At 40.6% G+C, this 16,363-nt stretch overlaps 1 protein-coding gene across 9 annotated transcripts in view; it reads left to right on the top strand.

The window, feature by feature from the left end:
• The window catches only part of DIDO1 (death inducer-obliterator 1), a 61,110-nt gene extending 45,417 nt beyond the window's left edge, over positions 1-15,693 (top strand). For 8 of the 9 annotated variants that reach the window (XM_044299792.1, XM_044299789.1, XM_044299785.1 and 5 more), the window contains 10 exons: positions 2,136-2,646; positions 3,424-3,583; positions 3,822-3,938; positions 4,998-5,096; positions 5,399-5,531; positions 5,658-6,141; positions 8,578-8,731; positions 8,828-8,917; positions 9,731-9,926; positions 11,326-15,693. In XM_044299792.1, the coding sequence (XP_044155727.1) occupies positions 2,136-2,646; positions 3,424-3,583; positions 3,822-3,938; positions 4,998-5,096; positions 5,399-5,531; positions 5,658-6,141; positions 8,578-8,731; positions 8,828-8,917; positions 9,731-9,926; positions 11,326-14,585 (5,204 nt within the window). In that variant the 3' untranslated portion in view covers positions 14,586-15,693. The remainder of the gene's footprint in view (positions 1-2,135; positions 2,647-3,423; positions 3,584-3,821; positions 3,939-4,997; positions 5,097-5,398; positions 5,532-5,657; positions 6,142-8,577; positions 8,732-8,827; positions 8,918-9,730; positions 9,927-11,325) is intronic. The other variant, XM_044299787.1, reaches the window with a different exon arrangement.
• Positions 15,694-16,363: the final 670 nt, after the last annotated feature.

Genomic DNA, 16,363 nt, shown 5'->3' with positions numbered 1-16,363 from the left:
GCAATATCCTATAAGACCCATGGATAGGTGTAGCATAGATTTTGGAAGAAGGCAACCACATTTTTGTGTTCCTGTGCTGCCATTTTAAAGTGATTATTGATAGCAAATTTTGGCCTACATGAGAATATTCTATGTGTGATGGTTTCTGGATATAGTTTCAGTCCATGTATTCCACTTCCTGTTCAGATTCCTTAATGTCCTCCTTGTTTGGACTTCTAGTACAGCAAGCAGTCTTGCTTAACGTTTTCAGTTACTGTAGCCACAGAGAGGCCTCCATTAGTGACTCAATTACAGTATCATACATGACACTAATCGATGCAACGCTCTTCTGTGGGCATCTTTACCTAGGCCTATAAAAAAATTAAAAATTCATACTGTTATCCTAATGGCTCATTTAGATATTATAGTAGATTGTTTAGTTGATTAATGACACAAGTGGCCTACCAACACTACACCAATGATGATGACAAGCATTTACATGCAGGCAGTATCATATACACATTTGTCCATATTTGATCGTATACTGAAACGATTGTTGACTGTACAGACAAGTCTAGTCATCGTGCCTTTAGGTGAAAGGTCACACAATGCACATTTACATTACCAGAATTCATTAACTACAATAGTTTGCTTGTGAACAATTTTGCCAGCTTTGAACAAGCTTGTTTAGTAAAAATCGTTCAGTCACTACATACATTTGCAGTACACAATTATCGTCCACCATGAATTGCTAGCGTTCGAATTGTATCAACTAAATCTAAATGACCCTTTAATTCAACAACTACGATTATCATGATTACCCAAGAGTTTTCTATGGCTATTGCGTAAAAAAATAAAAATTCTGATGGAAGTATTACTTTAAAGGGGTTGTCGGGGTTCAGAGCTAAACCCGGACATATCCCCCATTTTCACCTAGGCAGCCCCCCGGACATGAGTATCGGAGCATTTAATGTCCAATGCTCTCCCCTGCCCTGTGCTATACAAGGACTTTTTTGTTTACATTTTTCACAGGTTCTGATGGGCGGGCTTTAGAGATGCCCTAACCATTTTACAGGCTAGGGCAGTGCTAAAGCCCGCCCATTAGTGCCAGCGATGTCACCGGGCTCACTGCTAGGTGGAAGCCTCCGCCTAGCTTTAACCATGTACGTCACCGGATCTCCAGAAAATGCCTTTGCCCTGCGTGATTGAGCACTGGACAAAGGAGAACATCAGAGTATGAAATGCTCCAATGCTCTTGACCAGCGGCATGTCTGGTTGAAAATGTGGATTTTGTCCAGATTCCCCTCTGAACCCGGACCACTCCATTTAAGTGTTCAAAAAGCCTTTTTGGTGTAATTTTAGAGCTTTGTCATGTAGGTTTACATGATAAACTGAGGAATGGTCTAAATAATTGAGGTCAGAAGTGCTGCTCGGTGCTCACTGGGATAACAAACAGTAGTCTCTAGCTGCTTGTAGTTCTGTGAGCAACTACAGTAAATCTCTTGTAAATTTTTAATAAGTATCCAAGTAATCGGGCAACTCTCCCTTATACCTTCTCCGCACTGTGCCTGGAATATAAGGCACAAATGAGGACACCAGATTTCTGTACTGCCCTAAGATTGCCTATCACACATTTATTGTGATGTGTGTGTGTATATATTATAGAATACCCCTTTTGTATGCCCTTCACTATCCTCATGACAGATCACAGGGAGGATCCCTGGGCAGAAATGCTAGCGGAAATTGCTGCTCTCCTCTGGTGTGACTCTGAGATTTCTATATCTCTAAGTTAGTTGTTGGTTTATGAAATTAATGTGTGCATAATACTGATTTACCACTTATTATTTCCTTTCCCTTTTGGTCAAATTTGTACCAGAGTTTGACTGGGCTGATTAAATAGATCTTGAGGTACCCATACACATTAGTTGATCAAAATGAATGATTTCAACAACACAAAAATTGTCGGGTGAAATTTAACTACCAACGATCTAACCCTCTTGCTTTTCGGAAGGGGTCATAACCATGTACTGTGTATTACCTGACAAGACCTCACATTTTTTGCACTCTAACTTGTGCCACATAAACATCAGCCTAACCGGACTCCACTTTTTTGTATTGCTTCTATTTTTAATATTAATTTTTATTTTCACTTTCAGCAGCAGAGAAAGTCGAAGAACCAGAAAAGAAGGTGGAGACCCCGACACCGCCTGTTAAAAAACCACCTCCATCCCCTACATCTATTGGGATGATGAAGCCAATATCTGCTCTACCAAGAATTCCAATGTTAAAGAAGATCTCTCCACCATTAGCCCCCATCAAACAGTCATCTACGCCAGTTACAACAAGCAGCAAGAACCTGATGTCTATCAAACCCAAACCCAGTGCTAGCTCCATTTTTTCTGCTATTAGTAAATTGCCACCAATTCCAAAAAAGACTCAACCATCATCTTCTTCAGGAGCCACTGAGAAGATGACTACCTCCAATTCCTTGCCTAAAAAGCCACCTGCTTCTCCTTCCAATGCAACCTCCAGCTCTAGTTCTACTGCAAACTCAGCACCAACATCAAAAGTGTCTGCCAAACCAACACCCAGCTCCTCACAACAGGGTCCTAATGTACAGATACGACAGAACATTCGGAGGTCGTTGAAGGAAATTCTTTTAAAAAGGTGTGGGAGAAGGTTTTGTAATCTTCACTAGACTTGAGGTCCTTTTACACAGACCGATAATCGGGTCAATTATGGAGGATGACCTTTTGATGTAAATAGCAATCTCTGCGGACAATAAATCGCAGCGCTCATTTTTGCTGACAATCAAGCAATTATCGGGAACATCAGGGTCGTTCCTGATATTTGCCTGACACATCGGCCTGTGTAAAAGGAACTTTAGAAATAGATCTAGCTTCCAGGCAAATACACTTAATGACTGCAATCTTAAAGGAAACATATGAACAGGATAGATCCTAAGTAACAATGGCAAGGATTTTATATAATTTTAAACAGAATTAGCATTGTTTATAGAGACACATCCCACAATGTTTATAGATGGGGAGCTCAATGTCTGTGATGAGTCAAGGTATTCTATCAGTGCAAGGAATGTAGTGAGGTTTCTCAGCAGTCTCTGTAATGAAATACATTAGTATTTGTGAGTGAACACTTGTAAAGTTGGCAAATCTAAGCAATTTCCGACTTTAAAGTAGGCTCACAAGATGCAAATGTCTGCAACTGTTTCATTCAGCTAAAGATGCATAGAACAGACTTTCAGTTATAGAGCTTTTTCTCTAGCAAACTTGATACCATATTATCCCCAGTAAAGATACTATATTACTCTTAAAGCTTCCAAGTACTGCAAGGTTTGAAGTTTAATATCCTAACCCTAATACGTAACACTTCAAACATTACAAGAAATACCTTCTTTTTTTTTTTTAACCCCCTCCCCCCGCACAGGATGACTGACAGCGATGACTTGGTGATGTCTGAGAACGAAGTTGCTAAGATTGCCATAAACATTGAAAAAGAAATGTTCAGCCTCTTTAAGGATACAGATAACCGCTACAAGAGCAAGTACCGAAACCTGATGTTCAACCTGAAAGATCCAAAAAATCAGGTACACCCTCATGAACAATTTTATAATTGGAGTTTGGCATCCTCATATGTTATAGTGAGGATTCCATTCATATTCTCGTGTAGAATAGAGAATCCTATATTTATCATAGATTGTGTAAGTAAGAAATTGTCAGTCATCTTATTGACTGAGGCACGTAAACCTGCAAATGTTAGGTAGGATGAAGATGCCCAATATTTTGCATTGAGAGATGTAAATATAGAATATGTTTAATATTCAGGGACTGTTCCACCGAGTCCTGCGTGAGCAAATCCCATTGAATAAATTGGTGCGTCTAAAACCTGAAGACCTCGTATCGAAGAAGATTTCTTCCTGGAAAGAAGCTGGATCTAAATCGGTGTGTTTTTCTCACAACCTCATTTTAAACCACAAAATCTTAGTTCATAAATCTTAGCTGAGCAGATTGATACATAGTTTTGTGGGAAAACATTCAGTAAAGCCTGTAATTTACACATTTATATCTCTGCTCTTTCTGGCTTCATTGTTCACCCGGGAGGTATGATCATTGATAGCAGTCCCTGTTTAATGGCGGGCCAGTTATCGGGAACGAATGTTAGTAAGAACGCTTGTTCCAGATAATCGGCCTATGTAAAGGTACTGTAGATCGCAAAATGTTCTTTCATCAGGGGAAATAATCGTTTATGGGGATACCTAAATCATTGATTCTGGGCAGCAAATCATGCTATGTGAACAGTGATCTGTTGTCCAGAAACTACGAAGATGTAGAAGGACAAGCAATGACAGTAACAATATAAATGTATACGTTTTACTGAATTCCCCCCCCCCCCCCCCCCCCCCCACCACAAACATATATCAATCATCTCAGCTGCTTCTGCTCTAGAACATGGTGCCTGCGGATTGCACTGCATTTCATGGTGACAGGTTCTATGGAACTAATATTTTACCTATATGCATTAGTATGTTTAAGTATCAATGAATTGGTGTTCAGAAAGTACCAGCATCTGCTAGCCTGCGATACCCCTGTTTGTTCAGCTTTAAGGATTATAAATGCTAATATAGGCTTCCTAATGACAAAACTGCATAGCCAGTCATAGTGTGTTTTACTTTCGAATTATACTTACTGCTCAACCCCATTCACAATGTGTATGTATATGGGGAGAGTAGAAAGAGGCCGCTACCAGATGCTTCTGGCAGCAGCTTATCTTCCGGGAGAAAAAAAGGATCAGGTGAAAATACTCATTTTGCTCCATCCTTCTCTATCCTTACATCATTCACGTGTGTGCCGAATCCACCAGCTGGTTCAGCTGACAACACACTGTTGTGTATATAGGGGCCGTAAAACTATAAAAGTAGCTTGAAGATAATATCATTGAATGTGAAGACCATGCTTGTTGTCTGATTGCTATTTTTTCATCCTCTTACCTCATTCTAATAGGGTGTGGTTCTGAAGGTCAGGTCTCGTGGGGAAAATAAATTCTCTTCCAGGAATACAGTTGATATGGAGGAATCCCCCCCAATGTCTGATACTGATACGGTAGGTACCAAATTTAAATGAACTAGATTAAGCCACATAAGTACAAAAATGTTATGTAAATCAGTTAAAAGAATTTGTCCCATAACAACCACTCTTACCATACCCTATTCTGCATTTGGACATCATAATGGCAACATAGTTTCCCCTGGTAATGGTAGCTGATTGCCTGGGGTTAGAAGGGTTTGTCAGGTTTTATTTTGTTGCATTGTTTTGCTTGATAATGGTTCATATTGTTGTTACTTTTTGCATTACAATAATTGAATTCAAAGCTTCAGTTGTAATGTGTATTGTCTCTGACTTAGGAACAGCAAGAAACCACTCGAGCTCCAGAGAAGAGTAGTTTGGTACTGCCAGATGTATTTACCAGTATGCTAAACGATACAACAAGCCAGCACCGTGCCCATCTCTTTGATCTGAACTGTAAAATATGTACAGGTAATCTTCAGCTATATAGAAAATGACCAAGAATTTAATGTTTGAGTTTAAGTCCCGTAAGGTTACATTAAGTCAGGTTTTATAGTTTAGGAAAGACCTCTTTAAATCTTCTGTTTCACTCTGCAGGTCAGATGCCAGCTGATGACGAGCCTCCAAACAAACGTATGAAAACTATTTCCTCAACTGTCGTAAAGAAGGTTGAAACAAAACCAGAACCAGAGATTGTAGATGAGCCACCTCCTCCCCCTGAAGAACCTGAAACACCTATGGACACTGCAGAAGACAACGAGGCTGTCCCTGAAACAGCCCCAAAGAATGTACCTCTACCCAGTGCTTCCCCCATATACCCTGAGCCGATTTTACCTATTCTGCAATCCCCTTCCAACCCTGTTACCACAGTCACTTTATCTGGCAGAGATCCCAGAAAAGCAATCAACCGTCCCCTAGCTTCTACAGTGTCTGCTGCCCCAAATGCGAGCCCTAAACTCATTAAGGATGAGGAACCGCCAGCACAGCCGCCACCTCCTCCTGTCTTCATGGCCCCCAAGTCAATTCTGATGAAGCCAACGTCTAACATCCGATATTTATCATCGTCTTCACCAAACGTAAAGTGCGTAATCCAGAAGTTCTTACAGAACATATACAGTACATGCCTCTGCTTGTGGATCGATGACCCTGTTGGCTTACTCCTAGCTAGGCTAGTTAACTGGAGCATTACATATAACCTGTAGAACAGTGGGTCTGATCGAGTACCTTACATACAGTAATGTGTACAGGGTATAACTATAGAAGTGATATGCAGATGGCATAGTCTAGACCAAATCTGCTACCTCTGTGCCCTGAAGAGTTCTGTAGGTTCTTGCCTACCTTTTTCCAGGAAAAAAAAAGTTTTGGGTATCGCCCCTTCAGGTGGATTCACATCTGGCATAATTTTACTTAATAGATAAGTCTACCTGAAAACCTGCATGCCTGCCATCTGCTGTAAAAGCATTTGGCCTATTGTGTAAACTTGAGCCAGGTGTGAATCCACCCTGTGGTGAATTAAATACAGCTACAGTAAGCCAATCTAACTGCCTGTCGTATGACCATCTGAGGTTCTGCCTAACATGGTTAAGATCATTGAGGAAGCTTCAGGTTTTGCATCCTTAAAGGGAGTCTGTCACCATGCTCTTGAAGTATTAACTGAAGCCCTAGGTGCGCTATTTTATTTTTATTTTTTCTACGGTCCCCCGGATGTCAGCCTGCAAAGCTGAAATACATTGTCGGGCTGTGTATATTTAGTGCAGCTACGAGCAATGACAATTTGTGGTGGGGATTAAAAGAAAAAAGTGATCTGGCCCACTTATAGGCAGTACTAACTCAATACTATAATAATCCAAGCTCATGCGGACAGATTCCCTTTAATATAGATGCAACATGCCAGGTGGTGGAGCGCTTGGGCTGTGTTCAAACAAAGTCCTCCAAGCTGAAGTCACATGGGAAGAGTTTTTCGCTCTATACCTTTCCTTTCTAAGATTTGGAGTGGCTTCAATTACAGGCAAACATTTCCCAAAGAGAATGTGTCTATTACAGTATGTTCTGATCTGCAGTAAAATGCCTCTGGAGGAGAAAGGTTGTAAGCAAAAACACCACACACTACTAGTGTCCTTCATGAAAACGCTCTAAATGCAGCCTAAGGCCTCATACACACGGCCGTTGTTTTGGCGGCTCTGATGCGGACCCATTCACTTCAATGGGGCAGCAAAAGATCCGGACAGCACTTTGAGTGCTGTCCGCATCCATTGCTCCATTCCGTGGCTCCGAAAAAAAATTATAACCTCTCTTATTCTTGTCTGCGTTTTGCGGACAAAAATAGGCAGTTATATTAAAGGCTGTCCGTGCCGTTCCGCAAATTGCGGAACACACACGGACGCCATCCGTGTTTTGCGGATCTGCGGTTTGCAGACCGCAAAAAACTGAACGGTCGTGTGCATGTAGCCTAAGGTTTCATTCTGTTGCCTATAGCGTGGGTGCAATTTAGCATCTGTACTAATCCTAGCCCACTCAAGGGTTAACCCAAACTAAAAGTATCCTGGAGATTTAAGGCCTCTGTCACATTGGTGTTTGCATTGGCAATTGAAGGCCGAAACCAAAAAATTAACTTTGTTTGAGTTTTCAAATGCAGCTGCTAAATACGGACCAGCATACACCAGTGAATAAGGGCTTACCTACACTGAAATGAAGGCGAAAGGTCCATGTAATCAATGCAAACATTGGAAATGGGACCAAGGAGCTTGGCGACTACAGTGCACTTGCAATTTTTCCCCAGGATAACGTTGAAGTGCTCAGCTCATACTTTAAGTACAAGGCCACATAGTTTTATACTAACTCATCCAGCAAGGGGAAATTGTGACATTAGCCATTCTGCTTTTGCAGGTGTTACAAACTACTGTACACTTAAGATTTAGGGCGTATCACCCATAATATTGAGAGGATCTGCATCTTCCCACATTCATCTTCGGGCTAAATGTACCCATCTACAGATAGTTGTAATGCAGTGTTGTATTGTAGCCAAGCCTGCTGCATTTATTAGCTAGATTTCACTTAGCCGGATGTGAGTAGTAACTTACCAGTTGCTCTCCTTCTAGATTAGATATTTAGGATTCTGAGATTTTGTGCTTGTTCAGGTTGGACAGAAGAGGATGCGCTAGTCTGTAATGGAACAGTCTAGGCCAGGGCTGGCCAACCTGTAGCTCTCAAGCTGTTGCAAAACTACAACTCCCAGCATGCCCAGACAGCCTACAGCAGGGCATGGTGGAAATTGTAGTTTTACAACAGCTGGGGAGCCGCAGGTTGGCCAGCCCTGGTCTAAGCCATTCAAGAACAGATTTGAGGAGCTTTTTTGCTGTCCCTAACTACAATGCTTTGAAAAAAACATTTCCTGGTGGCCAGAACTGAAATGATGAAAACCCTAACAATGCTTACTTCTTTCTTATTAGCCTTTAGCTATCTTTCAGGATAGCACATAGCTGCCTTGCTGACCTTTTTTATGGTTGCATCTCTACAGTTTACCAGATATCCGGTCACCTCAAGATGGAGATACATCCATTTTCCTTTCTCGCCTGAGTCCCATATGGAAAGGATTCATAAACATGCAGTCTGTGGCCAAGTTTGTTACCAAGGCGTACCCCGTCTCTGGTTCTGTTGAGTATCTGAATGAGGTTGGTGTCCAGTCTTCTGTCTATATAGAATAGTGTTTTAGTAACCCATGTCCTTCAAACAATGGCATTTCACATTCATATATTTGTCTCGTGTAGGACTTGCCAGACACCATTCACATTGGTGGTAGAATCTCTCCAAAGACAGTGTGGGATTATGTGGGAAAACTGAAGTCCTCTTTGTCAAAAGTAAGTATGCAACTTACTGTCATCAGAAAATGGCCTAATATTTAAATGACTTTTTTGTGTTAAACATTTTTTTAGAATTTTTGGTCTTTACATTTTCCATGTCACTATATATGTATGTGTGTATGTGTGTGTATATGTGTGTATATATATATATATTTATAAAAAAAAAAAAATTCTTTTAAAACAAGTGTATATATTCTGCAATTTTCACACTGGCCACTAGGTCTAATATTAGGTCATGATTTCCTGTTCTGTACAGGTAACTTTTCAGTACCTATTATCAACACAGGCAGAATTACAATGACAAGTAACACCTCTGTATAGATACCACTGGATCCACCATTAACAATAGGTGATATCACAGCTTATCAGCTCCCTCCTGACCTCTGCACAGGTGACAGAGCAGGCCCAGAAAACGCTCCCATGTAAGCCAATGGGGTCAGCTCCTGTCCATTGTGTCATGGAGCTGCTTTTAAGACAGGAAGTCCTAACATATTTTAGTATAGTATAACTATTTTATACTATTTTACTTTTCCTAGTGTTTAACATAAAAACATGATTTAAACAATAGGTCATTTTATGATGACATGTTCTCTTTTTAAGCAATGTTTACACAATATTGCATACAATTCATTATTTAAAAACTATACAGTGAAATTAATTTTATCTGATTATCCAGAAAATCTAGCATTTGCTTCCAGTATGAGTTTAATATATGTTTGTCTAATAATCTGCCACCCATCCAGCCTCATAGATGCCAGATTACGATTGTTTGAAAGCTTATTATACCAATATTGTGCTTTTGATTTCCAGGAACTGTCCTTGATCCGTTTTCACCCTGCCACAGAAGAGGAAGAGGTGGCGTACATCTCCCTGTACTCTTACTTTAGCAGCCGTGGTCGCTTCGGGGTCGTCGCCAACAACAACCGACACGTCAAAGACCTTTATCTCATACCACTAAGTGCAAAGGACCCAATTCCATCAAAACTGTTGCCTTTTGAGGGACCAGGTAAGAAGTTGTGCTTAAAAGAAATCACTTTTATCCACACACTGTTGTCAGTTAGAAAAAATGGGTGAGGTAAGTATTAAACCCGTACTGCCTTCAGTATGTCAGGACAGGAATGTGCCGCTGCTTGATGTCTTTCTTCAAGAAACAAAGAAATAAAGTTTTTTTAAAAAATAAAATGTTGTCATTGTTTGCTTAACTTCAAGAGTTGCTGATCCATCCACTTTCAAACACATGAGTGTTAATTTTGAGCATTACATGTAAGAATAGTGAAAACATGTCCCATTCATAAGCCGCATCCACAAGGGGATTGTTGACGTTTGGAGAAGTTGTCCATCAGAGCCTTCCTGGAAGACCTCGCACACATAACATCAGATTATAAAACCTCAAATATGAAGAACCTAGACCCAAAACGTACAAGTTTTACTAAATACACATTCACACCAGAAGATTTAAAGAACAGTATATCACCACCTCTTCATCGCATTGCTGTTAATTACATACAATAATTTGCAATAAGCAGACTGAAAATAAAATCATAAAAGCTGTATATTACAGTCCACTTTTTTTAATTTTATTTTTTTATACACACAACCATAGTATAGCCATACCAGCACCCAGACTCCACCACTATCTAGCCTTAGACAGACCACACATAGTCGATGTATGTTTCTTGGTGCTATTCATTATATAATGTGTGCCATTTAGCTTTGCATTGAAATGCTGCAACTCGCTCATAAGGATATATTCACACAGGGCCGATTTGTTGACAACATTTCTGGGACCCTTCCATTCATCTGAAAGGCGTCAATTTGCTTGCTGTTGAAACAAGACCATTCACTTGTATGTAACTGATTTTCAGTTGCAGAAATTTCTGCTACAAATCTGACTTCATTCTGACATTCCCACTAGCTTCTGTACCCAGAATCCAAAATAAAAGCATCACAATGCAATCCCACATATTAGGATGGCAGAACACAGTACCTGGCTTCTGTTTCAGAGGTGTATCCTGTAGAACAGGGGTCAGCAACCTTCAGCACTCCAGCTGTTGTGAAACTACAATTCCCAGGATGCTCAATTCCTTTTTATGAGCGTTCTTAGAAAAGCAGAGCAAGTATGCGTAATGGGAGTTGTAGTTTCAAAACAGCTGGATTGCCGGAGGTTGCTGACCCCTGCTGTAAAAGCTTATACTTAGCACCTGAAGACATGATGGACATGGAGCTAGAACAGCAAATAAATTGCATATATTCAATACTGCTACCTTGCTTACTGCCCCATAGATAGACATGTGATGCTATAAGATGTGTGTCAACCTTTTCTTAAGAGGACAAAATGTTTGTGCATGATGCAAGAGGCATCATAAGAAAATGCATCTCTGATCTACCTTTTCTTTGGTTTGTAGGTCTTGAATCAACACGTCCAAACTTAATCCTTGGATTGGTTATTTGCCAGAGAAACAAGCGTCCAGTTCCAAGTGACCCAGATAAAGTAGAAGAAAAGCGAATGAAAGCTCCAAACCAGGAGGAGATGGATATTGTAAATTTTGGTAGAACTCCTATCCCATCTCTAGTAGAAAAGAAGTCTCAGAAATACCAGCCACTCTCAAGTGATGTCATTCAAAGTACAACACCACCAGGATCTCCCCCTCCACTTGCAGAATCTGTTCCAAGGGTAGCTCCTTCTGCTCCTTCTTTGCCATCTATTAAAGTGGACACCATATCTGCAGCCAGCTCTGCACGTAATTCTCCACCACCAGCATCTGAACAGCCTGCATCAGTGTCAAAGACCTCCACTCCACTGGAGCACATTTTGAAAACTCTCTTTGGAAAATCAGATAAGAAAGCTGATGAAACCTCAAACTCTCCTGCTGTATCTTCTGATTCAACAGTCACCTCTACTGTAGACCTTGTAGTTGAGAAAGGGTTTGTGGACCCCATTGTGCAGCAGTTTGGTCAACTGACAAAAGAAAAAGGGTTAGAAGAGGAGGATAATGATAGGCCCTATGATCCAGAAGAGGAGTATAATCCGGAAAAGGCATTTGATACTTCAGCAGTTGATGACAATAATGAAGTGCCTTATGAACCCGAACAACCTTGTGAAAATTTATATGATGATGAGGCCTATGATCCAGAGGATGAAACAATCTTAGAAGAAGCTAAAGTTCCAGTTGAAGATTTCCCTAATAAGATGACTCCTGCTGGTAAAGTCAAGCCTGGGGAAGTAGGTGCAGAGATTTTGAGCAATGTTCCTGATTCTTCTACCCTTTTGGAACAACAAAAAATGTTAGAAGAACTAAACAAGCAGATAGAGGAACAAAAAAGACAACTGGAGGAACAGGAAGAAGCTCTGAGGCAGCAAAGAGCAGCTGTAGGTGTGTCTATGGCTCATTTCTCAGTATCTGATGCGTTAATGTCACCTCCCCCAAAATCTTCCTTAATAAAGAATGAATTCTTCCAACAAGAGCCTAGTATAACAAAGACTAACATGAGTGCAACTTCAGAACCACTTATTACTACCAGCCGAGATCCAAGACAAGCCAGGGATCCTCGACAGGCATCAACAAAAATAATGTGTTCAGAGTTTGGAGATATTCCTAGCAAACCGCTATTAAGTGAGAGAGAACCTGAACCATTTTTATGTGAATCTAATGTGTCTATCCCTGTAGTAAACCCATTTTCCAGTACAGAGGAAGATGCAAAACCTCTATTTAGTATGGAAATCACTAAGCAAACTGAAATAATCCTTGATAAAGTTGAGAGAGACTTTAAGCGAGAGGATGCACCTTGGAAAAGCATACACGATGTAACTATTACATCGGAAAGTTCAATAGGTATACCTAAAGCCCCACGCAAAGTATTATTACCAACACCTGAAGGTATTCTACCACGAATTCAGACTGTCCCATTTTCTGGATTTCCTTTGGCACAAGAGCCAGCATGGGATTTGGAATCTAGAAATTTTCCTCGTAGAAATCATCCTGATCCCTTCGAACCTCCAAGGGAATCCCTTTTTGCACAGAACAAGGGCCAAGCAGCCTCTTTCCGGGAGGAGGGCAATAGTAGGCATTTGTCGCTTCCTAATAATTCATTATTGGGGCCACCACAACATGACATTCTACCACTGTTCAGCGAACAGAGACCACCATCTATGTCTAATGCTGGTTTGCGACCATCCTCCATGTTTTCTGAAGACAATTTTCCTGTTAATTTAGAAGTATACAATAGCCTTCAGTCTGAAGAAAACCTTGAGCAAAAGGGACTTGGGTCTGTTATGACTGAACACTTCAGTCATCAACCTCCTCATCTGTTTAAAGACAGAACATCTATTAATACCTTTCTGACTCAAAAAGGACATTCACCTCCTAGATTTGACAGAGCAAACAGTCCACATTTAGAATTAGAAGTTTCTCGGTTTGGTGGTACTGGGGATGCACCTCTGTTTGATGGACCGCCAAGATTTGATGGTCCTATAGGATCCATGCCAGTTCCATTTATGGGAGGACGAGCACAACAATTTAATTTTGATGGTCCATCTAGACTGTCTAGAGCAGCACAGATTCAGACATCATTTGGAGGGTCTGCACCATCAAATCTCCCTCCTCGTGGACAATATCCAAATAAATTTGAAGACTTGCAAGGTTCAGGTAACTATCCTGGACCAAGAGGCCTTTCACCTCATCTGTTGGATGATCCTAATAACAATTCACCACCTTTATTTCCCAATCAGTGTCTTTCTGTTCCTGTCCTGTATAGTGGACAACGGGGTCCTGCAACTTCTAGATTTTCAGATCAACCTCAACAAATGCGACCTCGTCCTTTGCTTGAGCTTCCAACCATTTTGCCTCCACACAGAAGTGAAAACTGGGACAAAGCTGGCCCAGATTCCCATCAGGATTCTACAGAGCATAGGCAAGATCCAGATCACTGGGCATCTACCAGTTACAGACAGAGTAAAGACCATCGCAGTCAAGGTTTTGAGGGAAGACCTCGAAACTTTGAGGGATCTAATGAAACAGAGCAATCAGAACACGCATCAAATCAAGGATCTGATGAAAGACGAAGGGAAAGAGAAAATGATGTACAGTGGGACAGAGACCGTGGTAGAAACTGGAACAGAGAGAGAAATTTTGAAAGAAACAGAGATTTTGATCGACCAAGAACAAGAGAATCAAATCGAGATTGGGAGAAAAACCGAGATGGTGATAAAGATTTAGATAAGAGGGAATGGGATAGGAACAGAGATCGAGAGAGAAACCGAGATCGTGATAGGGACAGAGGAAGAGACCGGGACAGAGAACGAGATCGGGATAGAGATAGTGACAGAGAAAAAGACAGAGAGCGAGGGAAGGACAGAGATCGTGACAGAGATAGAGATAGAGACCGGGACCGGCATAGAGACCGTGACAGAGATTCATACAGACGCAGAGATCGATCAAGGAGTAGGGACAGGTCTCGAAGTAGAGATCGTGATAGAGACAGGGATCGAGACCGTGAGCGAGAAAGAGATCGTGACAGAACAAGAGACCGTGACAGGGAAAGAGGACGAGAGCGTACCGTCCGCAGCAAAAGCAATGAGACCAACAAAGACTCAAAATTAGATAGGTCGAAAGACTCTTCCAAGAGCACATCAACAAATGAGCCTGCCCCTTCAAGTCGCACATGATGAACTTTTTAAAGGCAGAGAAACAGGACTATAATAATGTACATATGTGTGTATATATATTATATATATATTGTTATTTTATATATTGCTCCCCTAATTGACGGGGGCAAGCTTTTCTGTCATACACACTGGTCCCCATTTCGCGTCCTTCCCCCAAAAGTCAAACTGTTTGTGTTCCCCTCGCATCGGACAATTAAGATGGTGATTATATCACTGAAGAGAAGCGTTTTGTTGTTCACACCATTGTTCTTTAGCAGTTTGATAACGCATTGAAACCTTTTTTTTATGCTCTAAAGGATGGGGCCCTGCACTGAGTACATGTGTACCTGTAGATACCTGTACATACTTAAATTAGATTTATAGCATCTTGCAAGGAAAGTCAGAAGGATTTTCTTGTTCATACACAATGGAATATTTTGTAAAAAACAAAACAAAAACAAAAACACTATTAAATTCTTGTTGGTTCTCCCATTCTACATCTGATGCTGCTAGTTTCTCCAGACAGTCAACTATAGTTTTGGTGTCCATTTTCCCTTCATTAGCCCCAAATGATTAATATAGCATATATATATATATTTACTTGGAAATTAAACATATGCAGAATTAAAGGTTTGTAGAGGCTTGGAAAAACAGGGATGCTTCCTTCTAAAAACAGCAGCACACCTGCTTATGTGTGGTTTTGTTTTTTTCGGTGTCCGCTTCATGGAAGTTAAGGGGGCTGAGGTACAATTCTATACACAACCTTTGGACATGTGTGGTGCTGGATTTGGAATACAGCATTTTTTTCTAATTTTGGACAAGGTTTTATTCACAAATGGCCAAAATCTGCACTTTATTTCTATGAATAACATGGTCATTGGTTAAAATGCACCTATAAGATAATTGGTAAAGGGGCAGTGACATATAAAAAGTATTCTGAAGAGAACAATAGCAAATGAATTCTATACTTTCTGCATAGAAATTTCTGAGTTCATGATCTCTATTCAGGAATTGGGAAAATATTGAGAATTTGTGTAAATCAGTGTTTTTTATGGGAGAATATCTGTACATTACTAATGTAAATGTTAATTTTGTAAGTAGAATAAATATCTACTATGGTTAAGTTTCACTAATTGTAGATGTTTTATGACTTCATATTTAGCTTCAGGCAAGATATTTAAAGGGGTTGGGGGTACAGCGATGTAAGATAGGCTGAAAAAAGTTCTACGTCCATCCAGTTCAGCCTGTTATCTTGCAAAGTTGATCCAGAGGAAGAGACCCGCTCCTATCTCCAGAACGGGGCCCCTGAAGTGAAGGAGAGCACACTGCACATGCGCGGCGCACTCTCCATTAACTTCCCTGGACGTTCGGAAAATAGTAGAGTGTAATTTTTGGAAGGCCCATAGTGCTGAATGGAGAGAGTGCACCGCGCATTTACTGCCACCTTTCTATTCACCACTATGGGACTGTCAGCAATAACTGAGCCAGTGCTCAGCTTTTTTCCGGAACTCCTAGAGTGGAGAATGGAGGTTGGCCGTGCTTGCATGGAGTGATATGCCATCTATGTCTGAGATAGGAATACATTCAATATGTCTGCAGTTTAGCCAAAAAGTAAACTGCTGTAAGGTATTTTTATTAGATTTAAAGGAGTATTCCATCCTGAAAGGTAACCATGACCACATACTGCTCTATCATACTTTTACTAAATGGAGAACTGTACTTTAATTTACATTAAAAAAAAAAGTTGTACCCCTGTACAATGATTGTCTTTGAGCAATGACCTCTTCCAATACCTGAAT

This window comes from Bufo gargarizans, chromosome 6 (assembly GCF_014858855.1).
Source record: "Bufo gargarizans isolate SCDJY-AF-19 chromosome 6, ASM1485885v1, whole genome shotgun sequence".
Taxonomy (NCBI): Eukaryota; Metazoa; Chordata; class Amphibia; order Anura; family Bufonidae; genus Bufo; species Bufo gargarizans.
Note: the sequence above shows the minus strand (reverse complement) of the source record. Positions and strands in the feature narration are given on the sequence as shown.